This window comes from Amblyomma mixtum, chromosome 3 (assembly GCF_055824585.1).
Source record: "Amblyomma mixtum isolate Tamu chromosome 3, ASM5582458v1, whole genome shotgun sequence".
Classification (NCBI taxonomy): Eukaryota; Metazoa; Arthropoda; class Arachnida; order Ixodida; family Ixodidae; genus Amblyomma; species Amblyomma mixtum.
In genome coordinates, this window is record NC_143014.1 from 298,560,867 (window position 1) to 298,586,920 (window position 26,054).

Here is a 26,054-nt window from a genome sequence, read left to right on the forward strand (position 1 = left end):
GGCTTTCTTGGTAGTCAGAGTGTGTTCCACTCGCATCGAACTATCCTCTCACAGTAAACGTACACACTTGAAGCAGCTTTTAATGATAAAAGAGCAAAAAGACAAGAGAAGCGGACAAAGCCTTCGAAACTGTTTCTGCTGCCCGTCGGCAAAATTGACGAAAGGGTCAGAGCCGGCTTCTCGACCGCAGCAACCTCGTGGGGCCTCGTTAGGCGTCGCTATTGTCCTGATGCTGCGCATCAGAGGCAGCGGTCGCCGCTATGTGCCGCCTTATCACGCCGATGCCAGCCGGGCGACGGTAGAACTCGAATGAAGCGTAGCATATCTGCATAAAAACAAGTAAAGGAAAGAGCCCAGCACCGATAACTAGACCGACGACTACAATGTTCGGTGATGCGAAATTTGAGCGCAGCTGTTGATTTTTAATTTCACGCAGCGCAGAACTGCGGCGCCGTTTTGGCCGCAGGGAGCTTGGCCTCGGCTTCTGTGGCGCGCCTCTGCTCGGCCGGAGCATTCCGCAGCAAATCGGTTAGTGTTAATTAGCAAATTAGGCGCACCTAGTAATATGCCCATCTTGTAAAGTCGACTGCCTACATGCTTGCACTATTTGAGTGTCCATGCAGCGCTCTGTGTTCTATTACAGCTGGCTCTATAGTTAGCTCGAACCCACTGTAGAATAACTGTCACTAGAACGAAGTCTACTGCACTCAAAAATATGTAATACATTCCGGCGGAAGTGATATGCAAAAAAGGCCATGTAGGGACATTTAAGCACCCACTGGAAAACCCCCGTGGTGGTCATTTATGTCCCCAGCTATCAACTACGGTTCGCCTCAGAGCCAGCAGTGCGGCTTTGGCAAGTAAAAATCTACTGGGAGCCTTCGGTGGGTAGCCTACCGGCGTTCCCTAGGAAGCTGCAATCCCTGCCTCCTTTGCCTCCGAAAGCGCCACGCCCGTGATGTGAAGAATATGCCAGTCTAAAGCACACAACAATCATTACCGCGACAAAAGCAAGCTCTCGCTACCGGAGATAAGCCAGTCCGGAGGAGGTCTCTTTTTTTAGAAATAAAAATATCTGTAGAGTGGGAATAGTTATGAATGAAATCGAAGAAAAACTCCGCATAATAATGAAATGACATTTATATTCTCAATTTCCGTTGGTTGTTAATTTAATTAAGTGTTGTGCATGGAGGCTGCTTTTATTTTTTCCTGAGTTTTTGTGTGACCCCTCCCCCATCGCACAATATATCTCAATAACTAAATCGCAATACTGTAACCGTAAGCGGAGAAAATGTGCATGGCCATCCTATTTCCGCAATAGGAGTGCAGTGTTAAACTCGGCGACGTGAGCCTGAAACTCGCTACCGATATCCGGAACAGGGTATAGCACACGTCGCTCCGCCTCCTCGCCAGCGATGTTGCATGCGGTAACCGAGAAATATCACAGTGAGGCAAAAAAATACTTCACGCCGTTTTTCCCTGCAACAGTTCGTGAACCACATTAATTTGAAATGAAAACGAAAATTCAGGTACCTAAAATTCACAGAAAATCTATAAAATTCTCTTTTTCGTTAAATTTTCTCCTAAACTTCGGCTGAAAACGAAGTCTTCCACGAATAAAACATGACTGCGTCTGGCCGTCTTTCGGCCGCTCTGCACCGGTGCCCTTTTACCTCATCAACGTGCAGCATGCGCTCCACTTCGAGCGTGTTTCCGAGCATCTGCGTGTCCAGAGGAGCGGCCTCGGGCTGGTACAGCAGCCTGCATGCAGCATCGCGAAGCCAGGATAGGAAGAGAAAAGCGTAGCACGGTGGCTTCTCAGCGGGGGTCATCTTTAGGCGGCAGTAGTAGGCGCTGCGGAGAGCGCAGCTCTGGTAAGGACCACCTCAGAAAATGATCACTCTTGCTTTTTTTCTTTATGTCTGAAAAGAGTACATTGCGGGAAGAAGTGCTTTAAGAGAAAAAAAAAACTTTCTTAGCAAATAGTGGAAATAGAAGATCAAGTGCGTTCAGGATGCTAGATCTTTTCTACTTGTATTTTTCTGGTTTTTCATGCTCCTCCGTTTCTCTAACAGGTGCTTCTTCTGTTCTTGATCCAAGCACTAAGAGAATGCCAAGTAAAAGCATTCTCGACAAGTGCACTAATGGATACAATTTCCGAAAACGTATCTCCCGGCCGCCATATTGCACTACCGAAGGTAGAGGGACACTGAAAATAATTTCATCCAATATTTGCTCACATTAAAAATCCGTTATATTTCTCTTTGTCACTATGTTCACGTTAGTCAGGCACTAAACGATGCTTTTATGGCTGAGAAAAACAGATTTAATATTGGAAAATATTTATTCCCGCCACTGTATTCACACTCATGTCGTAAGGACCGAGGGACTCCCTGATCACCTTTTCGAAGTGAAGGGCGACGTAGCCTAGCCTCCGATATCCGCGACCAAAAGTGTCTTGACATCTCCGTAGTTTGCTTGCGGAAACAGCCAATCATATAATTAAAAAAGGCACCCTTGTGCACAGAAATAGTGTTTTATCATTTCCATTCTTCCAGCAGCCTAACAACTTGAAGCAAAGCGAAAGTAAATGGCTTGATGAAATGGAAGTATTATCATTTAGGTACGTATATGAAAAAAAAACAGTGAAGAGAAAGCTAGGCATAGGTAAAAATCAGATGTATGCGATAAGAGAGAAAGTGGGGAATGTCATTAGCAATGTGGATAAGATAGTTAAAGAAGCCGAATAGTTTTACACAAATCTCTACAGCAGCGATTGCAATCAGAATATCACTGAGGGAGGCTGTAGAGCACAGCAATGGGACATCCCGCGAGTAACGAAGGAGGAAGTAAAGAAAGCCTTAGGAGCAATGCAGACGGGGAAAGCAGCTGGTGAGGATCTGATAACAGCAGACTTGTGCTCGCATTACTAGCCGCCTTGTGACCAATGCCTTGTGACCTCGAGCGTACCTAGAGTTGGAAGAATGCTAACATTATCTTAATTCATAAGAAAGGAGACTTCAAGGACTTGAAGAATTACAGCTCGATCAGCTTATTGTCTGTTGCCAACAAGGTATTTACTAAGGTAATCGCTAATAGGGTCAGGACAACCTTAGACTTCAAGCAGCCAAGTGGTCAGGCAGGCTTTCGTAAATGATACTCGTCAATAGACCATATTCACGCTATAAATCAGGTGATAGAGAAATATTCAGAATATAACCGGCCCCTATATATAGCGCTCATTGATTACGAGAAAGTATTCGACTCAGGAGAAACCTGAACAGTCATGCAGGCATTGCGAAATCAGGGTGCAGAAGAGTGTTATGTGAAAATATCGGAAGAGATATACAACGATTGTACAGCAACCGTAGTTCTCAATAAAGTCAGCAATAAAATTCCAGTAAGGAAAGGAGTCGGACAGGGAGGCCCTGTTTGCAGGAGGTTTTCCGGGGCCTGAAATGGGAACAGTTGGGGATAAGAGTAAATGGAGAATACCTTAGTAATCTGCGACTCGCTCATGAGATTGCCTTCCTAAGTAACTCAGGACACGAACTGCAAAGAATGATGAATGAATTAGGCAGGGATAGCAGACCGGTAGGGCTAAAAGTTAACGCTAAGAAAACGAAAGTAATTTTCATCAGTCTAGCAAGAGAACAGCAGTTCGCCATTGATGGCGCGGAGCTGGAAGTTGTAAGAGAATATGTCTATTTAGGGCAAATAGTGACAGCTGATCTGAATCATGAGAGGGAAATAACTACAAGAATAAGAATGGGGTGGAGCACATATGGCAGGTTCTCTCAGATCATGAACGGCAGTTTAGCAGTTTCCCTCAAGAGAACAGTATACAACAGCTGTATCTTACCGGCACTCACCTATGGGGCAGGAACGTGGAGGCTAACAAAGAGGGTTCTTCTTAAGTTAAGGACAACGCAGCGAGCTATGGAAAGAAAAAGGAAAGGTGTAAGGTTAAGAGATCGGAAGCGGGCGGAGTGAGTGAGAGAACAAACGCGGGTCAATGACATCCTAGCTGAAATCAAGGGGGAAAAATGGGCTTGGGCAGGGCATGTAATGCGAAGCGAAGACAACCGATGGTCCTTAATGCTAACGGAGTGGATTCCAAGAAGAAGCAAGCGTGGCAGGGGGCGGCAGAAAGTTAGATGGGCGGGTGAGATTAAAAAATTTGCGGGAATACGGTGGCCGCAACTGGCGAAGGACAGGGTTAATTGGAGAGACATGGGAGAGGACTTTGCCCTTCAGTGGGCGTAATCAGGCTGATGATGATGTTGATGATGACGATGATAAGAAACGTCACTAATAAGCTCAGTGGATGCGCGGCGAAAGAGCAAAGGAGAGAGGCGATTACGGGTCAAGTTGATGTTTTTTTTGTAACTGGGCAAAGGAAGGTAAGCACTGGCAGCGGCAGATAATACGTAAGTTCATTTACTTTGTAGCATGGCGCGAAAAAAAAGCTGAGGAGGTAGCGTTACGACATGTAGCCGGTATTCGCAAATAAGGAGCTCATGCATCGGTTGCGCTTCTTCCTCTTCTCCACGGGCTCGCCAATGTCTGCCCCACGTGACGGCCGAAACTCAGTCCAGACTACCAGGATGCCCCACGGGTCGACAAGAGAGGCCGGCTTTCATCTTTTCGTGGTTTTTTTTTTTGCTAAGATTCGCTAGTGTTACTAGACACTGCTATTTGAGTTTTATTTTTTCCTCCAGGCTTGGCAGGGCTTTCGATGTCTGCTTGGCACTACCGGCATGAGCAGGACGTGCTTGCGGCCTTAGAGTGCAAGACAGTACGCGCGCCCAACGCGCTCGCCAGGAGAAGCGACAAGATCAGGAGCGCAGTTTACGGCAAATACGTTCGGGCGGCAGCACTGCACCGGACGCGAGCGGCGTGTGACACTTGCGGATATGCTGAGCGACAGCCTCTGTGCGGAGACGCTTCAACAGATAGGCACGTCTGCGGTGCAACCATGAAGACGACTACAAGAAAAGGACAGTGGACAATCTTTACATGTACAACCTTTGCGGCCCCCTCAACTAAACTCATCTCAGGGTCTTTTGCTAACTTTCTCCTACATACCCCTTGACTTACTTCACGGTACAATTCACGCATAAGAAAAAATCAGACATGCGCCACTTTCTATCGTTCGCTGCCTACACGTGCTCTACACGTGCGCTGTGCTTCTCGGCGAACTTAGTCTGTAGAGGCTCGCTAGACGGCGCTCCAACCGGACACGCGGCCGTCACCTTCCGTATCGGTCATGCCGCACCAACCGTCGATTGATAGTCGTTACGCGCTGCGTTGCTCGTCGAAGGACGTATACGGTCATATCTATAAGCGTAACGCGATCGCGCAGCCACTCCGTCTGCCTGCGCTCGCTTTATGATACAGTTGCGAGTGCGCCGCGACATCGATAGGGTTCGTCTCACACCCTTCTCGTGATAGCGCCTGTGCTCTCTCTCGAATTTCAAGTATGAACTCGTCTGCGTCCTCTTATTATTTTGCATAACACACAGAAATGGGCCAGTGAACAATCCCTTTTCTTTATATCGCTGTGAGTGGCAGCCGATTGTCGGAGTGAAAGACAAGGGTTCAAAGAAACGCAGCACGGGGCTTTGAAGGGGTAGCACAGTTGCAAGGCTCCCTGCAACACCCGTGTTCACCTCTTCCAGGATTTATCTCAGCCTCTCGCCACGCTCCTACAGGGCCTGGTCGAGGGGACCTGTGTACGCCCTTTTCTGGTCATTTTTTCGCGCGAGAAAACAAGCGAGAAGGCGTTGCCGAGCCTGTCTTCAATGAGAATAAAAAGTTGCATATAACCGGCCCAGGAACGCGCAAATTGTACCCTGTGCGCCGGGCCTCCCACAGTATTCAGTCAGAACAGAAAGCTGGGTGAATTATTGTGAATTTATGCTTTTGAAAGGGCAAAAAACGGACATGAACCACAGACTCGCACACAGGACAAAGCGGTCCATTCCTCACTGAAATGATCGAAACCCTGATTATATCACAAGGCATGAAGGACTCATGAGATCTTCTAAGAGGCCCTTAACGCACCGCAGTAATGCGCCAAATATTACTAGCCTTCCGTCCACGGTGCATATGAGATAAAATGCACTAAATCAGATATGGAGCTTTATAGTCTATTTATTCGCAAAGCTTAATACATTTCTTTTCAATTACAGAAAAATTCCTGACACCGTTCCCAAACCCCGGGATTTAAAGGCGAGATGCAAGGCCATGTTATTGAAGTTATGACAAGGAAAAAAAAGAAAATAGGGAACATGTGGACTGCAACGCCACGCATGCGCCCGGTTTTCATATCGAGATTACGAATGTAACCGAAATGAAAGGTGATTGCCGTCCCCTGTAGTGGAGACTTTTTTTGTAGGCCCCTTCGGAAAGCTAAGCCGTCTTTGAGCGGAAATAACCGTTAGTAATGCGCCATGAACTGAATGGCACGCGTATTGCGCCGCCAGAACACATCAACATTCAAAATAAAAGCTGTTATGAGGTCAGACTTGTACGTAACGCGTTAAAAATAATTGATTGCTTCTACGAAATTAGATTTTCTTGTATTTTTACAGTTAATAGATTGATTTTCAAACGGTAATGTTCCCAGTTTTCACTTTTGTCTGTAATTGAATACTGGTAATCATTTACTTTTTCCAAAAAGGTATTTGTAACCAGCAGTACAGCTTTGAGAACCTCAAGCTGACGGCAAACAATTGGTTTAGTGAGGATGCTTCCTTCGTTACAGAGCGACAACGCGGAGAAGCATCGCGCGCGAACATGCCGGTACCACAACCGAATGACTGCTGTCTTCGACGGCAGCTCTCGTCCCAAGATGCATCACGTGACCTGCCAGTGGGTTCTCTTCGTCTTGTCAGATGGCACCGCTGCTTCCACTTCACCAAACTCGGAGGCTTCCACACAAAGCACGGAGCAACGACGAGGAGCGGCTTTGCATAGAGGGCTTGGACACTATAGCATCAAAGCACTGCGCCACTGTGATCCGGTGCGCAGGCGTTTATACGTTATAACACCGCGCCCTTCCCTCCAGCGCATACACCGGGAGAGTGTTCAGTGTAACTGCTGATATCTTCAGGGGAAAATGTGAGAGAATCAGCGAGGTCAACTTGAAACAACAACCCCGCTTGAAAATTAATGCGCTAGAGGGGCGCGATTATGAGTCGCTCAAAATCGTTCTAATCGGAAAGTGTCTCAAAAAGTGTCTCATTTGCCCCGTTCCTATTGGTCGTCCGTGACTAGTGCCCATATTGATTTTTTGCGTCACCGGCCGACGTCATAAACGTGCAGAAGTGTTGACGTTGCTTAACTAATTATGCGAGCCGATTGAGACAATATTTTGCGACTGGAACGAGTGGTCTCAAACCATTTAAGATAGAAGATGGCGGTTGTTTACATCGCCGGTGGCCGCGCGAGCAAGGGTGTAGGAGGGTGCATGAAGACGGTTTTGACGTGCGGGATGAGTTGTTTCGACGTTTTGACGTAGGAAGGAGTCTGACAATGGCTGTGCAACGAACTTGCCGTTGAACTTGGAGATGTGGGGGTGAGTGCGCGGTGAGTGGAGCGGCAAGTGCTGTGCGCGCCTTCGCCGCCGGTGGGTTTCAAGACACCGTAGGAAATGAAGTAAACGTCGGCGTAGCCCAACCGACTGTGAGCAAGTGTTTGCTGTGAGTTGCGGAGACCACTGTCAAAGGTACGTCGTAGAAGGTGCGCGCTTTCCGTCGAGAACCCCATAACAAAGCGGCGGCGAAGGAGGGCTTCCTTCGCATAAACTTTCGCCACCGCAATATCCCCGGCGGCGTCATCCCAGCATCATCCGAACGGAACGGCAACAACACGAATATCAAGTGCTTAACCCGAAGCAGGCGGCATGAGTTGGTTACGAGGTGGAAGAGTGATTGTTGCCGCAGTGACCGGGCGTGCGGGCTCTTAATTCCCGCAATGAGATTGCAAGCTCCCAGCAGCTGCACCGGTCTGCTCCCGTATGTCGGCATTTGCTGCAGTGTGATTATTCATGGTCGCCTGGTATTTTCTAAACAAAAATAAATAGAACCACGCATCGCCCTTAGAGCACATTTGCAACCGATAGCAGGCTAGGTTAGTTCAAACTGGCGAGTCGCGGAGCTCGCGCGACAGGCTTAAATCGTTTGTTACGCTCCCTCCCGCTTTACATGCGCTTCGGAAACCGTAACTGATTGTGACATGAGTGAAACAGCGCGAAAGAAGCCCGAAGGCGAAACGAAGAAGGGACAGGAAAGAGCGCTGAACTGACAACTGTATTTTATTGAGCGAAACTCGTACAATATAGGGGAAGGCAGTGGCAAAGATGCAGTCAACGTCACATGGTGTAAAAAGCCATAAAAGCGATAAAAACATAACAGGGTGATAAAGCTAAAAGTCAACGGAATATCAAAAGGGATGATAACAAAATGAAAAAAGTGCAATTGATGACTCTAAACAGTTAATGTAACATGGTGTGGAGAGCCGTAAAAACGGATAAAACATCAATACCTGGTATTAAGGATAAAACCGATCAAAACTGACGAAATGAAATTCGGGAAAGATTAAAAACCGACTGAATGTGACAACGTGGGGCTTAAAAAAAGTGCACGGACCTTAACAATTCAACGATACAACGATTCTGACGTGTCACTGACACATTCCAAACCATTTCTTTTTATAAACAAGGCTTCCTTCAACTCCCTGGCTACGCGGTCCCTACTTCTATCTACAACAACAGTTTCGCGTAAACGAGGCATGCATTTGCATTCTCTGCAATGAAGCGGTAGATTAGAGCCAGTGCCTTCTTCAAGCACCTTCCGGTTTGTCCAATATAAACTTTCTCGCGTGTAAGCGGATTCTGGTAGATCACCCCTTCCTTACACATGACGAACATGTTGTTATGCTTTACGCCACAGGTTTGCTCTCTTGGTTTTTCGTTATTAATCCTATGACACAACGTAGCTAGCTTGCAAGGGGCAGAAAACACTACGGGAATCTTATATTTATTGGAAACGTTTTTCAAGTTTGTGCTACACGCTTGGAATACGGGACAACGGCTGGTCTCACCCTCTTGTTGCTTTCCTGAGCAACATTTCTCTTCTTGCCTTTAACTTTCTGATGCAAAGCTTCACTCACTGCCGATATCACTGTCTGCGGAAAACCTGCCTATAGTAACCGTGCGGTCTCCAGTTGGAAGCTTTCTTGCATGCGATGCTCACATGATTTCATTAGTGCAGATCCTAATTCTGATGTAGCTATTGCTCGTTTCACTGTTTTTGAGTGAGCCGACTCGTAGCACAACAGCTCTTTTTGACTTCGAGGCTTGTACACCCAACAGACTCTGTCTCGTTCCAAGGAGAGTTCGAAGTCCAAAAACTGTAACTAGTTTTGTGGCAATTCACAAGTGTATTCCAAACCATGGCTGAGTTCTTTAAACGCATCTAGAATTTCATTTGCAGTGGCTCTGTAACTTGGTTTCTCTTGCTTGGTTAACATAACTAAAAAATCGTCGACTTTCCGAACGATTCTTCTCCTCCTTCGTTTCGCCTTCGGGCTTCTTTCGCGCTGTTTTCGCTCATGTCACAATGATCCAACTAGCCCAGCAAAAAGTTCTGCTTAACTGATTGACCGAAATCGGTCGCACCTCGCCAGTGTAAGCATGCCTTAAACCTGCCTTCGCCGGTTTTCGAGCCAAGCACTCCTTGAAAATTGATCTCGGCAGACCGGTAGGAATCACTGCCTTTCAATAGATTTTTCCGCGCACTTAAGACGTCCGCACAGTACCTTGACTCTACGTAATATGCAAAAAAAAAGGACACGTCCAATCAGCTGACTTTTTCTGGCTGCCATGCTTACGCTGCGTGAATATGTGGGTGGAGGGATAAGGCTGAATCCTTTGAATCAGGCGGCACCTCACGCCACCTAGCCGACGCTTTTCCAGCGCCAGCGCAGCCTCGCGGCAGCAAAAGTGGCCGAAGAGCAAACTTAATGTAAAAACTGAGGACGCTTCTTGTTTGCTTTATGTTGTTAGATTTGAAACATAGTTTGTTAGGAAAATAAAACATTGATCATTTTTTTAACGGCGTGTTCACAGCAAAATATCATACGGTCCCTTACTGTGCAAGTAAATGCTTCCTGGGTGGAGCCCTGCTACTAGCCACCACAACCTCGCTGCTAATTGGCTGATTACGCGGTCAGCGTCTCGCGGTGTCGTCATTTTGACGTCACAATCTCAAAATTGAGACAAAAATTAAGAGCGACTCGTAATGCACCCCAGAATATTGCCGCACATCTTCGTAGTTCAGTCGTTCATGCTCAAAACCGCCGGCAGGCGGCTTTATCATTCTGTTTGTGACGCGAGATGAGACCAACCTTATCTCGACTGATCATGGCCACGAAAAACTGCTTCCACATTTTCCCAGATTCCTGTAGTTGCTTTTCGTTCCTTATCTCGAAGGTTCCTTGCCAGCTTTCAACTGAGCGCGACCAAAAACTGCAGGCATACTATTGGACGACCGCCGAGAGAGCTTGTTGCTTTCGCCGCCGCCGAGTGATTCAGTATCCAGCAAGCCGCAGTAGTTCACTGTAGCCAGAGTAAATTAGCGTTATGGCATTAAAAGTAGGAAGGAGAGTAACAAAATACTAATCGACTATTTCTTTCTATTGTGCAGTTACTTTTCTGGGGCTGTAATTGACTACGACAATCTGTTATATTTCAGATGGAGTAACTGTAACTCTAATCAGTTATTTACTTTCTGCAACGTGTACAAGGCTGGATGAGATTCGTGAGCAGAAAAGTTTTTAGGGCGTTTTGATCGTTCAGCTGCGTTGTTCATTTAGAGCTTCCTCACCAACAAAGTGAATATTATAACCACTACTGAAATGCGTAAGTACAATTATTATAACCTTAATTTATAGCTTATACTGGTGACTGCATCGAGTAATGATATTCACATTATTACTAATAAATAAAATGAAGAAGTACTGAAATAGCAACATTAAGGCCACACCTGTGTATTGTAATAGTAATTTTAGCGCGAGATTCTTATAACCGGCCCATTAAACCCCTCCAGAACATATGAAGAGTAAAGTTAATGTGCCCCTTCCCTCTCCCCCCCCCCCCCCCCCCCCCCCCATTTCCCCATACACAAATTCTGGACAAGTGCTTTTTCAACGGGAAGTTGCTTATGATGGCAGTTTTGTCATATATTGTAAGATTCAACTACCTCGAGCATTATATCCGCAGATGCCTCTCGGCAGACTGGCATGTTTTTGCTATTAACGTTATTGCTAGCGTAAAAAACATTCTTCATTGGTTTTCTGTGCCAGTCTTAAATACTCGATGCAGGCGCCGCGGTGGCACAGTGGTTATGGCACTGAGCTGCTGACCCGAAAGACGCGGGTTGGATCCCAGTTCGTGTACTGTGCGATGTCAGTGCACTTTGAACAACCCCATGTGGTTGAACTTTCCGGAGCCCTTCACTACGGTGTCCCTCAGCTTGAGTCGCTTTGGGACCTTAAACCCCCATAAGACTAAACTACGTACTCGATGCGAGCGATCGACAAATTGTAAAAGGAAGATTTTGCTGAGCATCGAAATAAAGGACCGCTACACCTTTATTATTTCCATAGCAGTACCTTGCACTATTCGACAGTTGCCTCGCAATTAAAATTGATGTCCGCGAATCCTCGGCTTGCCGCTCTTCGCAAAAGTTTTCTCCAAGGCGACAGCTGCCTTCAAAGCATGGGGGACTCACACGAGGATAGCGACTTGGTACAGGATGCTGATGATAGCTCGCAACAGCGAGACAGTCTGGCAGCTCGCAGATTCCAGCACCGCCGTTCTGACAGGATCCTCGAAGCAGCGCATCACCGCCGCAACCAGCACAACGTCCAAGGTTATGTCAGCTACGTGCAGTAGCATGTCAAGCAGACAGATCAGCTTACAGGGAATCAGCCGGCTCGCCCCACGGTGCCTGCGTCAAGGCAGCCAGCTGTACCAGGCGTGCAAAGTCTAGATGCATGTCTTGAGACGAAATCACAACCCTCTTGAAACAGCGCACGCAAATATGCAAGGAACTCTTAAATCAAAATTTAAACCATTCCTAAAAAGTTAGGCGGGTTAAAAGCAGGGCTCTTCTTCAACAAAACAGCAGCGCGCGACACACCGTCACGCCCCTGATTTTCGTGAGGGTCCCTTAATACACAACCTTGTCTGGCTTCGACACCCAGTTTTGACCTTTAATTCATGGCTGCCTGTGGCGCCACTACGCGGAGGCTACGAAAAATAGCTTGCGTCGAAGGTTAGCGGATGGCACCGAAACAGCACACCGTGAGATGGCTACGTGACTGCGGGTAGAAACTGAAAGTTTCATGCCTTGTCGATTATCACACCAATTGGTGTATTGTCCTTGTGCATAACCGCTCCTCCCATTGCACGGTCGCAGGAAAGCTAGTAGGTGGTGCGCTGTGGTGGATACAGCGCTAGTGAATTGAGGTGTCTGAGTGCCATCGCGCCACGCATGGACATGTGGCGATCGTGAGGTACGATGGCACCAAATTATCGAGCGAAAGCTGCCTGTTCTTTACCTATAAATATACACGCACGTGCGCTCCTGTCACTGAGGACGCTCCAAGCGCGGGGTTACAGATGTGACTGGTTCGGACGTCCTGTCCACTTCAATGTCATCCTTGTGCCTTTGCGCTTTCCATCCTCATTATTACCTGCCAACCAGCTCAATTTACTACTCTTCTCGATAGGCTCGACGCACCCTCATTGTTCTCACCCTGGCGTCAACGCGTTCTCAGGAAAACAAAGCCTGGTTTAGGGCGGCCACACAAAGGGAGCTGAGAAAAAGTGGAAGCTGGCCGTAGACCTGGAGAAACTAACGGTCAACCAAGCTAGCTGCTTTTCATCTTCTCACTTTACTGTCAGCCCTAACCCAAGCCTTGCGACGTAGCTGATCGCTTTCTGACCATGGATATAGAAATGACAACTGAAACGGCAACTCCGGCGATTTTTCAACCCTCACACATGTCAGTGAAATTTATATCAAATTCCTCCCGGTGTCAAGATTATGTGTGCCAAACAGCTCAGCTAAGAACGTTTTAGTTTTCTCACAGAAGTAATTTTAAAGATAGTTCCTCGCTCTCGCGACTCGCGTTGATCAACAGTTTTTTTATGTCCAACCCTGTGCTCATTGACGCAGCAGGTTGGAAGTAGCGTGGGACAGACGACGACGAGTTGGAATGGCTGTACTCGGCGTGGCCTGTTACCGAATAGATTGAAGTCGGAACAGTTCTGAGAAATAGATAGGGGTTTGGGTGTATAATTACGCGTTGTGTTCATGCCTGGCACAACATGGCACAACCTGGGACGGGGCTGGGGCAAGGCAAGCGCCCAGGAACTTTCTGTCAAATCGCAGACGGGCGGCGGCCTGCCTGCGAGCAGCATCGTGGCTTCACATTGTAGATTTAGCTCGCACTTAGTGCATTGAGGTCCTTGGAGCAATGGGTGGTAGCTGGTGCTTTGTTGTGGGATGCAGGAACCACTCAGTGGACAACAAGAGAGTGATTATCGCAAATTTCCCAGCGCCGAAGAGGTACGCGACAAATGGAGTCATGCTATCCGGCGCCTCAAAGGGTCTAAGAATTTGTGAAAGCGTGTGTACTCGGAATATTTCACGCGGGACTGTTACCAAGACAAGATGCCTCTGATGGAGGAGCTTGGAGGAGCTTCTGATGGAGGAGGCCATGGCTGAAGTCGGACGCTGTCCCTACGTTGTTCACGCAAGCGATCCCTGTTAAACCACCAATATGTCAAGAGGCAGCAAAAAAGAACAGGAAGCGAGCTGAGGTGAGTAAATTGGAATGTGTCTTCTTACTTCGTAATATTACTACAAGAGACGAACTGCAACCAAAATAGTTGAGGGTAACTGAGGCAATTGAGTAGATATCGGAAGAAAGGGAGTGTGGACTACTAGCGTTCGGTCGCCGCTAGAATTGCAGCATCGTTATTAGACGAAATATGCCACTTGCATCAAGCTGTCAGAGCACATAAATGTCTACAAAACTCTTGCTAATATGCTTCCTGCAGCGGTATTTTACCTGCACAGCAGATTGCTCACTGCCCTCGTTGGCAACGCAGACAATGTACTGTTGCATTCATTTTTTCTGTTACTCAAGCGGTAACACCGGGAATTTTTTCCCCCTAAAATTCTTGATCACAATTTTGCTTAGGCTACGGGTGCACAGCTTCATGTTTTGCATAGCACTCACTGTGTATTTCATATTTAGGCCAGCTCGTCAGTGAAGCTCTCAGGGAACTGAGAATAGCACGACACGCCACGGTCAGGCCTTTGTGGCCGCAGCGGGTATCTGCAAATGGGGAAGAGCTTACGCTATAACTTATTATCCAATCGTCGTGCCTGATGACAGTGAGAAAGAATCGCTGATTTTCGATGTTACCTGCGACATATGGCACTCTCACAACGATTCGCTTTTCGCGCAGAGCCGCCGTATGGCAGGGTGGCAGCAGCCGCATGTGGCTCGCTTACCAACCTGTGTCGTCATCAATGATTTCACACAAAGGACCTCTCCGGACCTCGTGCGGGAGCTCCGATTTGGATTAAAAATTTTTCCCTATTAAAATTATAGTTTGCGTACTGTAAAAATGAGGTCAAGTACAGTCGGGAGCCAAAAATATTAGCACGGATCACTGGCGATCAGAATTGGGATATCTCACCACGCGGTGCTGCGGCTCGCAGACCTGCCTAACGGGCTGTTTCCATGTTTGCAGCGTAGGGGGGGCGGGGGGAGACAGGAAGTAAGCTTTATCAAGCGTGCACCGCCCAAGCGTTGAAGTGCCGACCCTACGTGACTGTGCATGCGGCATTTATTTTGGTTCGGTTATCATGAGAAAACATGGCTTCGTTTTATTCCTATTTTCTTATGCCCACAATGGTCTATCAAAAGGAACTCGCGGGAATAATAGATGATAGCGCTGCTTTTAGCCAGTAATTCTGCTGGTCCGTGGCAGTCCGCTGAACCCCCCTAATACTGTAGAATGGGAACTGCCCGGCACTCTCGTTATCAGCCTCTTCGCAACCCACAGCGCCACGCGTTGTCATTCCGGCGCTCTGGTGTTTCGTCATGTGTGCTAATGTTTTTTACCCGCGACTGTACTGTGATAAGAAAGCCTTCAGCCATATAAATTAACTACTGACTTAGTACGCGTAGAAAATCGCCGGAGTTGCCCTTCAAGGCTACGCATGACCTCAAGATCGGCAACCGCGTTTTTAACCCAAACTCAAAGTGAGCAAACGACGCATGTTGACATCGCGCTCACGAAGAGAAATTTGCGCCGAAAATTACCTATGCATCCTCTGATTGGTGACGTTAATATATTTGTTGACTAGCCGCGCCGTGGTGGCTCAGTGGTTACTGCGCTCGGCTGCTGGCCCGAAAGACACGAAAGATCCCGGCCGCGCCGGTCGTAATTCGGTGGAGGCGAAATTCCAGAGGCCCGTGTACTGTGCGATGTCAGTTCACGTTAAAGAACCCCAGGTGGTCGAAATTTCTGGAGTCCTTCACTACGGCCTCCCTCATAACTTGAGCCTTTTGGGACGTTAAACGCCATAAACCAAACCAAGCCATATTTGTTGACTATGCTTAGTTTGGTTTAGTTTATGGGGGTTTAACGTCCGAAAGCAACTCTGGCATCCGAGGGATGCCGCACTGAAGGACTACAGAAACTTCGACCACTTGGGATTCTTTAACACATTAGCGCCCAGCATACTTTTAAAAGCGCGGTTAATTTTTTATTACTTCAACATCAAAGATTCAATTTTTCTTTTCAAGTGTTTCATGCTTTTATCACCATCGGATCGGCCGACGCCTCTTAATTGACAAGGTCCGTTTCCTCTCCTCAGTATGTCATCTTTCCATGGTGAAACCTCAGGGTATTTGTTTCCAACGAACTGCACCGGTAGTCGCTGGCTTATGATTTCTTCGCGACCGCAATTATGCACATATCATGCTAGTTTCAACTATACAGCCGCACGAAAGACGAAATTAAACACTGGATGATTTGAATGACCTGCAACTTTGGCTTTTTTGCGCTATGATAAATTATATGCTGCTGTTCTTTCTATAGTACACTAGGTCCTCCTGTGTGCACAGCGGTGGCTACCTATTCAAGGTCATAGATCTTATGGCTGCTTGCAATTTTTCGGAAAAAAGTTTGCAGTGGCTTAGCTCAGCTATGCCAGGATATACGTAGCGATAGCTACAGTTCCCCCTGGTTAAGCATGTTGTCGAGCGTGTTGTTTTGACTATAATATTAAGCATTTAAGAAGTTTTCGGTGAAACACATCGATACCGCCGCATAACTGTGGCTGGAGTATCCTTTTCGTCACCCATACGAAGCGATTTTGATACACCGAGTCGTATCACCTCAGCTTTTATACACACAGCCGCACATACGCAGTTTATTCACACGACCCCGTAAGCGGCCACTGAGCTCTGACGTCATGCACTGCACACCTGCTTTCCTTCTACGGTTGCCGCGCATAGCAATTCACGCGCGGTGCCGGCGGGCGTAATCGGTCCGGCGCATCTCGTCGCGCGGAGGCGGCGGCGAACTCTGACGTCATGCGCCGCGCATCTGCTGCTCTTCTCTAGTTTCGCGGATGCAAACTATCGGCCTCCCAGGCTCACGATGAAATTCTCGACTGGGTAGCGTAGTGTAGCTCTCGCTACAAAACCAGCTGATCTGCTCAACGATGCTTCAAGGACTGCTGTACTTGTCGCTAGCTATCCAGAATATGTCGATGGTGTGATTTTAATTGGTTTTAATAAAGTTTTGGTTATAAGAACAATATGTTCTGCAGAGCAGATGGTTACTCGTATTCATTTCACATCTCTGTAGAAAGTCCTTGAGTTCGGAAAAGAAACTTTTGGAAGCGCGTGTTGCTCTGACGTTGCCCGAAGTGATTTCAACACTTACTGGCCATTTCGTCTTTTTTTTTGGATATTTTTTTACCAGTCAAGACAGTCTCATAGCACACCTCTGGGAAAAATTTCGGGCTACAGAAACCGTTCGCCAAAAGGGAGTTAGGAAGTGTCTACTGGGCCCAAAGAACGCAACCAAATGGAAGCAGGCGTGAAAGATGTGTTCTTGCTTCAATAGTGTAGGTTACGTGCGTTTATTGAAGTATAAGGACAACAGTGTAGTAACTATGGAGTGAAACTGTAACAGCATTAACTCCACATGTTTTTCAAAGCGGTGGTTGCCTACAGCGCACTAAAACAGGACTTTTGTGCGCCAAAACTCCTTCCCTTTTACAACAGTGGTATGGTAGGCGTCGACCTTTGGGATCAAGTCGTTGACGGCTACTACGTCGCTATCAGGGATAAAAAGGTGGAGTGGGTGTTGACCTGAAAGGTCAACTTTGCAATTCTGAACGCCTGAACAACTTACAAATGGCTAGAGACGAGCCTGCTGAATATTTTTTATTTGGTAAGAACTTTACTCGTCATCACCTACGGCTTGACATTCGGCAAACAGCGGTTCGCAGACATTCCGGCTGAATCATGTTTGATGCTTCTTTGAAAAGGAGAAAGCTTCCCGCGCAAATTAGAGTAACTGCGATGACAGTATAGCCAGAAATGATTCACGAGTGCCTCCAAGAAGTGTTGTATCACCTTGCGTAAAAGTCATGGACATATTACCAAAACTGACGCCACCAAGCAGGAGTGGAGCAAAGTAGCCACGTGTGCTATGGGGAGGACCGATCGTGCTATAAAAAGTACACCTGTGTGACTGCAGACCGGATGAAGCAATCGGGACGAAATTTCAGTAATCGGTTTTGCTTTTAAGCAAGCATTATGTGCTAAAAATTAAGAAAATCCCTCGGTTAGGTTTTTCTTGCCCAATAATGGGTTAACGGGCCTCTAGAATTTCGCCTCCATCGGAATTTGACCGCTGCTGCAGGTATCAAACCAGCGTCTTTCGGGCCATCAGACGAGCGCCATAACCACGGAGCCACCACGGCGACCCTGTTGACTATATGGGGACGATGCTGTGCAGTTTGTTTCCATTAGTCTCGCAGCTAGAGCTTTGCAGATGGTTATGTTGGTTGTGCAAAACGCCGCTTGAATTGTAGCATTTTTACCTCGTTCTTTACTCGCCAAGAAAGAGACGACTGCAGGGGCTACTGCTCATTGCGCGATAAGAGAAATGCTTAGAGGTTAATTTTTCTGGCGTGCAGGTTTCTGCGGGCGTACCCCAAGAAGGTGACATGAAAAATGAAGAGCATGAGGCTCGTCAGAATGCTGCTCGAGTGGTTCCTCGGCTTGACGGCGTAGTACGTATCCTGTACAATGGCGTAAGCGTTCAGCGACGCCATGCTGAAATGGTAGCACTCCTGCACCAGCACGACCGCAGCTTCCCACTGGTCCGATCGTTGGGAGATCTGCAAGGTGCAACCCGGCACTGTTACGCGATGACGGACTACTGCCTAGACACGTTTGTGGCGCTCGCTATCCAGGCTTCTTGTCAGGCACTGCATGAAGCCATTGGGTAGTGCTCGAGTAAACACAGCGAAAAATCCCGCTCCCGCGTGCTCGCCCCGCTATTTTTTTTCTGTTTTAAAGCGAGAGCCTAAAGGGGCCCGTTCAGCGAGGAACCTGGCTTCTTAGTTGGCGTTGACTTGTCGAAAAAAAATGGGGGATTGGTCGAGAGGGTCTGGACGTCAAAGCTCCATGACTGCCCCGAGCAATTCAAATAGGATGGAGCCGCCGCGGTGGCTCAGTGGTTATGGGGCTCGAGAGCTAACCCGAAAGACGCGGGTTCGATCCCGGCCGCGGCGGTTGAATTTCTATGGAATCGAAATTCTTGAGGCCCGTGTACTGTGCGATGCCAGTGCACGGTAAAGAACCCCGGGTGGTCGAAATTTCCGGAGCCCTTCCCTACGGCGTCTCTCATAGCCTCAGTCGCTTTGGGACGTTAAACCCCATAAAACAAAACCAAACCAAATACGATGGAGAAAAAAAAAAAACGTTCCAGCCGTGGCTCGATCCCCTGCCCGTTCGGTCGTGAGCCGAGCGCACTACCCCTAGACCATTTGGTTAAAGGGAGGCCTTGTGTGCTTTGTGGCAAATAAAAACAAAAATATGACGGTGAGGATGATGATTATAGTGAATTTTTGTGGTGCAGCGGCATCCGCGGCCAAACAGCGCCATAGAACAAGGTATTTTCGTTTGCTCTTCAGAGATTCATTTTCCAAGCATTTCACAGTATTTAAGCCGAGCACCAGACCAGGTGCACCACCCATTGCACCACCGCTGCTTACCCATTGCACCCATTGCACCACATCTGCGTACCCGGCGGCAATGGTCACCGAACCTTGTACCTCCCACATGCGAGGCGGATGCTCAACCACTAGGCCCGCACTGCGTTCAAAAGCGAAGATAAGCAAAATAAAATATAAAATAGAGAACAGATCCACGCGAGCGAGGTGATAAGCAAAGAGGACCCCAGGCGATTGAAGGGAGCCATTAATGCTGCCGCTCGCGCACCCTTAAAGTAGAGTTTGAGTGCCCTCCGAATTTTTCCTTGGGCCTTTTTTTGCTGTCATTCCTTTAGCACCACTCCTAACCACGGTTACAAAGGGACACTGATAAAGGGAGGCAGAAAAGCCGCATCCCGAGCACGTGAAACGATTCTGCCTGCCCAGGAGATGACAATCTTCGTCGCGATCCGGGAAATCCAGTTTTGAACTGTGAAACTGCGCATTTTCCGCAAGAAAGAGGCATGGCAGCTCAAGGAACATTTCCAGAAGAACGAAACGAACAAGCGGGAGGCTTTTCCGCAAATTAATTCAAGCATCATCTGCCGTACGGTTCAAATGTAAAAGGATACACCTACACGGCCAGCAGGCGTAAAGTCCCTTAGGACTTGCGTCCCTTACGGGTCAGAAAGTCCTAACGCTTGAAGCTATCTAGTCAGTGTACCGCACGGCGACGCTCTGTTGCTGTGGTTGTGCTCTTGGTGCGCAAAAGATTCTGATAACTGAGGAGGAAATGGTAGGAGCTCACCATAGTCCTTTTTTCCCAGGTGCTCAGATTCACAGGCAGCGATATCGTAGTCTTAATCGTGTACTTTGTCGCACGCCCCCACGGTTTCCGCGAGGCTGCGGCAAGCCTTCTTCGATGTTTCTGGAATTCACAGATGGCACATGAAGGTGTTTGCTACATGCGCTTTCAGTGTGCATTGATGCCAGGTAGAGGGATTGTATGTGCGTCTGTGAGTGAGCTGAAGCAACCTGCAAAAATATAGCCCCGCCCCACTACCAGGTGTACTTGGGCCACAAGCACTGCTCTATGAAATGGAGTGGTCGCGACAAGGTACGTCAGCCGGAGTGTTTTAGCGCAAGGCGTAAGTATGTATTTTATTCCCCGGATGATTAAAAGATGTTACATATTTCGGAAACCGAAAGTGAACGCAACATGCAAAATCGTGACTCTGTACAGTGCTACGAAGAAGCAAGTTGCGCAGCGGAACATACCAGCATGAGCAAAACTAAAAGGCTGCTTCGAGTGCGTGGCCGTCTCGATGCGTGCTCCTTCGTTTTTAGGGTGGCGCAACCCTTTCTATCCCCCCGCGCTATCGTTTTCCCATCGCGGCGGCAAGTTGGGTCCCACTCGTCGTTATAACAACAAGAACTGCGCTAAAAAGGACGGAACAAGAAAGAAGCACACGGAACAAGCCCAGTTCCGTCCTTTTTTGCGCAGTTGTACTTCCAATGTCGTACCCACCAGCCCCTCATCGCACACATCTAGATCCCGCTCGTCGGTCGCGTCCTGCCCGCTATATGCGTGTAGCGTGTTTCTGCGCGCCGCGTGGAGACTGCAATAGACACTTTTAGTTGGACGTACGCAGTGATCTTGCGTACGCAACGACACTGCGGGTAACGAATGCGCATGCGCAGAACGCAACGTATCTAGCCGCGTGTTGCGGACGCCCGCCCGCTATAAAGCATAGCTTAGCGTACGCAACGCGGGACGCTACGTACTGTGTAGGGAACATGGCGGCGACCATCTCGCCCGCTTCGGACCGATTTCACTTCGCCGCTGCTTTCTTCAACGCGATGGCTCGCTCTAAACTGGGCGGTTAGCTTTTATTTTGTCTACTCTCACCCACACGCCAAAGGATTATGGACAAATGCCCCTTGTTTTTCAGATAATGAGGCGATTTTTGACCTTTTAAGCCTAACTAACGTTGTGTACGTTTATCGTCATAGCAACCGCACCTGTCGAATAATTTTTTTAGTCATGTGCCTACTTTTGCACTTCATTAAACATTATACATTTTTTGCTCCATTAAAAACAGTAATATACTATTCATATTGTCAGAAACTGAAATATGTTCCGCCGAGCGCTAGAGCGCTTTCAGTGTTTTTTCACTAGATGGCGACACAACCCAACGCGCTACGCGACTGCTCTGCGGCGGTACGGCCAACTATAAGTGTGACGGGGGTGCCCTTTACAGCGTACGGAACGTAGTGAGCGTTGCGTACGCAATGTAGCTACGTACGCAGCAAATAAAAGTGTCTAATAACGTGACTGAAAAAGAAAGAGACAGCTGATGTTTTGTTTTGCTCGTGGAAGTAATGATCTGCCGGTTTGCACTCTGTTTGCGTCACGCAGACGCTCCGCTGCTTGAATGCGCTTAGTGGTGACAAGAACGAATCAAGACAGAGTGGACATCGACAAGCTGTCACGGGTTGTTGGGCTCCCCAGTGTGCGTACTGTACTTAAAACTGACCGCGGCTATTCCATTCTCCTTTGTATCCGAGACACGAAATGCACCGACCACTCATTTGCTTATATTTATACTAGACTTGTCCGAACTTAAAAACTATTCACAAAGCCACTTTCACGGTCATATCTGCACCACGGAGGATAAGCTCCAAAATAATAGCTGTTAAATAGATAAGCTTACCATATGTGGTTTAAGCAACACAATCATGCACATAGTTGGATTTTCTTCTGGGTAATGTTAAATAGAGCTAGGTCGATGATACACAGTAATGACTTCTTGCTGATTCGAATAGCTAACACATGTTAGTAACAAGGGAGTAATGACTTATTAGAATCAAACCAAGCGCAGCCACGGCTACAAAGGAAAGCTATATGTCGGTCATAAGCATTGGACAAACACTGTTACCACTTCGAGTTGTTGACCAATTCGCTATCGCCCCGCCACATACTAGCCGTCCCGGTTAGCTGAGTTGGTAGAGCGACTGCCCCGGGGAGGTGGCGTTGCTGGGTTCGAGATTCGGACCAGAACTTCCAACTTCCAAATTCCTATGGAAGCAGTATAGCTCTTCTTTGTAGCCGTATTACTAGGTTTTGGTGAATTATAATCAGCAATTACTACCTCATTATAATTAATACTTCACCTTGGGGTTTTCTGCTAAACATTGGATAATCAAGGCACGTTACAGGAGGAACAACCCTATCAATAACCTTTCTTTTTTTGCACGAGAAGAAGAGACGGTTCCGGGGAAAATTATTACAAGTGACTAATTTACTAAGAACTCTAACAAAATGAGCCGACGCCTGGCATTTTATTTCGAAGTATCTTCGTCTTCAGCATGACTCAATGCCATTAGCTCGCTTCGATATCATGGTCATTGATTCCGGAAAAGAAAGGGCTTCCTCCAAACGCGTAATGCACTACAGGTTCTTCTCAGAAGTTTTGTAATCCATGCCATCTCCCTTTCCGGGCAGACAAATATGTCTGGTGATACATATCTCTATTTGGAAAATTCACTCGCTTTCCCACGCGACGAAAATATCTCAAGACGCGGCGTATGTGTGTAGTGTTTACGCTGACTTAAAGAAGAGCCATTCCTAAGCGAAACTCATTATCAGCATTTAAGATGCCACAACCCGCCAAAAATATGTCCCGCAGACGCGTTTAGCGGCGTTTCTCAAAGCATCCACATTCACACCAGTAAAGATCGACGCCGTAGCTAAGGCAGATGCCGATAAGCAGCCATTTGTCTCAACAGCGAGCGTAGAATTGGTACGGCCGTGAAAGACGCGCTACCGGGAACCCCTCCCTCAGGCAGCGTAGCCGCGGAATGCGGTCAGACCCAACAACCCGAGGCGGCTTATTTCTCTTCCCGTCAGGAGCCTGCAAACCAGAGGTAGGCAAATGACCTCGTTTTTACCTTTCCTTCCTTACCCTCACCACCAAAAACCGTGACCCTCCGTCACCCTCATTTTGTAAAATTCCCTCCCCCGCCCTCCCTTTACTTCTCCCTCAAAACCGGCGTTTTTGATATTCGAGTTATTTATCCTTATTGTAGATATGTGCCGAAGCTACCGAGTCGCAGTAGGCGCGAGCTATTCTTCACTGCCTCCGCTTTCGGCTACGTCCTGAAAGAATGTCGTACGCCAAAAAAGGACGAAACAGGAAGGAAAAAACACAGAACAGGAAAGAGGCGCAACTTCCAACTTTAATTAAAGTTGGAAGTTGCGCCTCTTTCCTGCTCTGTGTTTTTTCCTTCCTGTTTCGTCCTTTTTTGGCGTACGACATTCTTTCAAGACAATGTACCAACTAACCCGACAAAAAGTTCTACTTCGGCTACGTCCAGCCGTCTGGATCTTGTTTAACAGTCAAAAGTTCTCAGTAGCCAATAATGCCCACAGAAATAACACAGAGACTACGCTGAAGCTGCAGCCTATCAATAGTAAGAGCCGGGTAAGTCCGGTATTTCTCCTGGTAACTCCTAAAATGAGCTGTGCCGGGAGAATAGGGGCCGTGAAAAAAACAGAAAAAGTATTCTCACGGCGGCGAAGTAGCCAATCAGAGGAATGTGCCGAAAGAATTTCTGCCAGGATGTTCTCCCCAGTAGTATATATACTTCCATAATACATCGGCGTGGCATGCACCCGCGCTAGTCGTACCATAAGATGGGGGGAAGAGGGGGGAGGGGGAGCGATAAACTACACCGCCTCACGTGGGGAATAAGGAGTTCCGGTTTGCCTACAGACGACAGGGTCAAGCCTGATCAGCCGCTGACCGGAGGTATGGGGCGTACACGGCAGATTGGACTACTAAAAACTGTTCTCTAAATCAAGTTGCTGTAAACCACTACACGCATAGAGCTAAACATTAACCGCATTGTGATTTCCGAAAGCAAACGGAACGAAGCGTACACGACTGAGGAATTACAAAGAGTTACAAACGGCGCATGTCCTGTGCCTCCTTTTTCTTTGTGCCTCGTTTAATTTGCGCACACGTATATCCACCATGAACGGCCTCTAACTGGCTGAACTTAATATCCTATTCAGGAATTACGAAGTGAAATAGATGAGGTAAAATACAGAGCATGATGAAACTAACACACAGATGATACCGGTGATACGACCGTACGAAGCAATACAGACACCATCAAATCTGATGGCTAGCTCCACTGATTCCGATAATTTGCGCTCCATAATTGAAACATTATCTGGAACTGTGGCTCGGCTGGTTGTAAAGAATGATGAACTTGATAACCGCTCTCGTCGCAACAACATCATCATACACGGCTTCGACGAAAACCTGCATGAAAATGAGAGTACGAGGGGGTACCCAAAAGAAACCGGACTTATTTTTGTTTGAACTTATTTGTTCACATTTTAAGCACAGACCTTCAATCTCCTTCAAAGTATTCCCCACTTGCAATGATACGCTTGTCGAATCTTTCATTCCATTTTTCAAAACATTGTTTAAATTCAACTTCTGTGATGCTTGACAGTGCCTCCGTCGTTTTTTTCTTCACCTCACCAACATCAGCGAAACGCTTTCCATTCACCTATTTTTTCATTCTAGGAAACAAAGAAAGTAGCTCGGGGCAAGGTCGGGAGAGTATGAGGGTTTAGGAATAGGGGTCATGCCATTTTTGGTCCAAAATTGTCGTAGAGACAGGGCTGTGTGAGCAGGGGCACTGCCATGATGGAAAAACCAGCCACCCGACCGCCACAAATCTGGCCGCTTCCACCGCACATTGTTGCCCAATCTTTTCAAAACATCCAAGTAGAAAGCCTGGCTAACTGTCTGACCCTGCGGAACAAATTCTCAATGGACGACGCCTCTCACGTCGAAAAAACAAATCAGCATCGCTTTGAGGTTTGGTTTCACCTTACGAGCTTTCTTGAAGCGAGGTGAATTTGAAGTTTTCCATTGGCATGATTGTTGCTTTGATTCAGGATTCATTCAGGAACACTTGAGTTGTCCCCATAGCGTCGTCCTTGTATGTCTTTCTTAATATTTCAAGAGTTTCCATTCAACTTCTTCCGAGCAAAAATCAGAATTTCACCGGCGCACGCTGTCCACGAAAATCAGCCATTGCAAAAACGACATTCACACAAAACAGTCGTCGCTCTAAAACTCTGCGTAAACTAGTCTGACCTCCTTCAACGACGGCACTCGGCTTACTGACTCTGGAATGTTCTTTCTATGCGCTCCTAGTGGCAAAACGCGGTACCACAGAAGCTATGCCGACCAAAAAATTTAGTCCGGTTTCTTTTGGGTACCCCCTCGTATTTTGCTAGATATGGTTGCACCGATATTTTCCGATAAACTACAAATTACGCCCCCCCCCCCCCCCCCCGCCTCTGACATTGAGCGTTGCCACAGAATCGGTCGAAAGCGGAAAGGTCATCCACGCCCAGTCATTCTTCATTTGCTGGATTTCCGCGAAAAGTTGTTGGTTATGAAAAATGTCTCGATACTTAGAGTCTGAATATTACATTAGTGAAAATTTTTCCGCCAACGTCCGTGCTAGTAGAAAAAGAATTTCGGATGCTTCAGCAGTTTTCCGAAGCCAGGGTTCTGTGGTCAAGCTACGCTATGATCACGCTTTTATTGACAAAGTTCGCTACATTTGGGACGACGTGTCGAATACTCTTATCAGATGCCCGAGGTTTTCCCTTAATCGCATTTGCCGATCCCC

The 26,054-nt window shown here is 47.4% G+C and overlaps 1 protein-coding gene across 1 annotated transcript; it reads right to left on the minus strand.

The window, feature by feature from the left end:
- Window positions 1-208: 208 nt before the first annotated feature.
- On the minus strand, window positions 209-18,449 carry LOC149355348 (uncharacterized). Its single transcript, XM_089577623.1, has 4 exons — window positions 18,328-18,449; window positions 11,799-12,017; window positions 1,674-1,854; window positions 209-325 (listed from the first exon to the last, which is right to left on the minus strand). The coding sequence occupies exons 1-4, from the start codon at window positions 18,447-18,449 to the stop codon at window positions 209-211; spliced, it is 639 nt and encodes a 212-aa protein (XP_089433749.1).
- Between the last annotated feature and the right edge of the window lie 7,605 nt (window positions 18,450-26,054).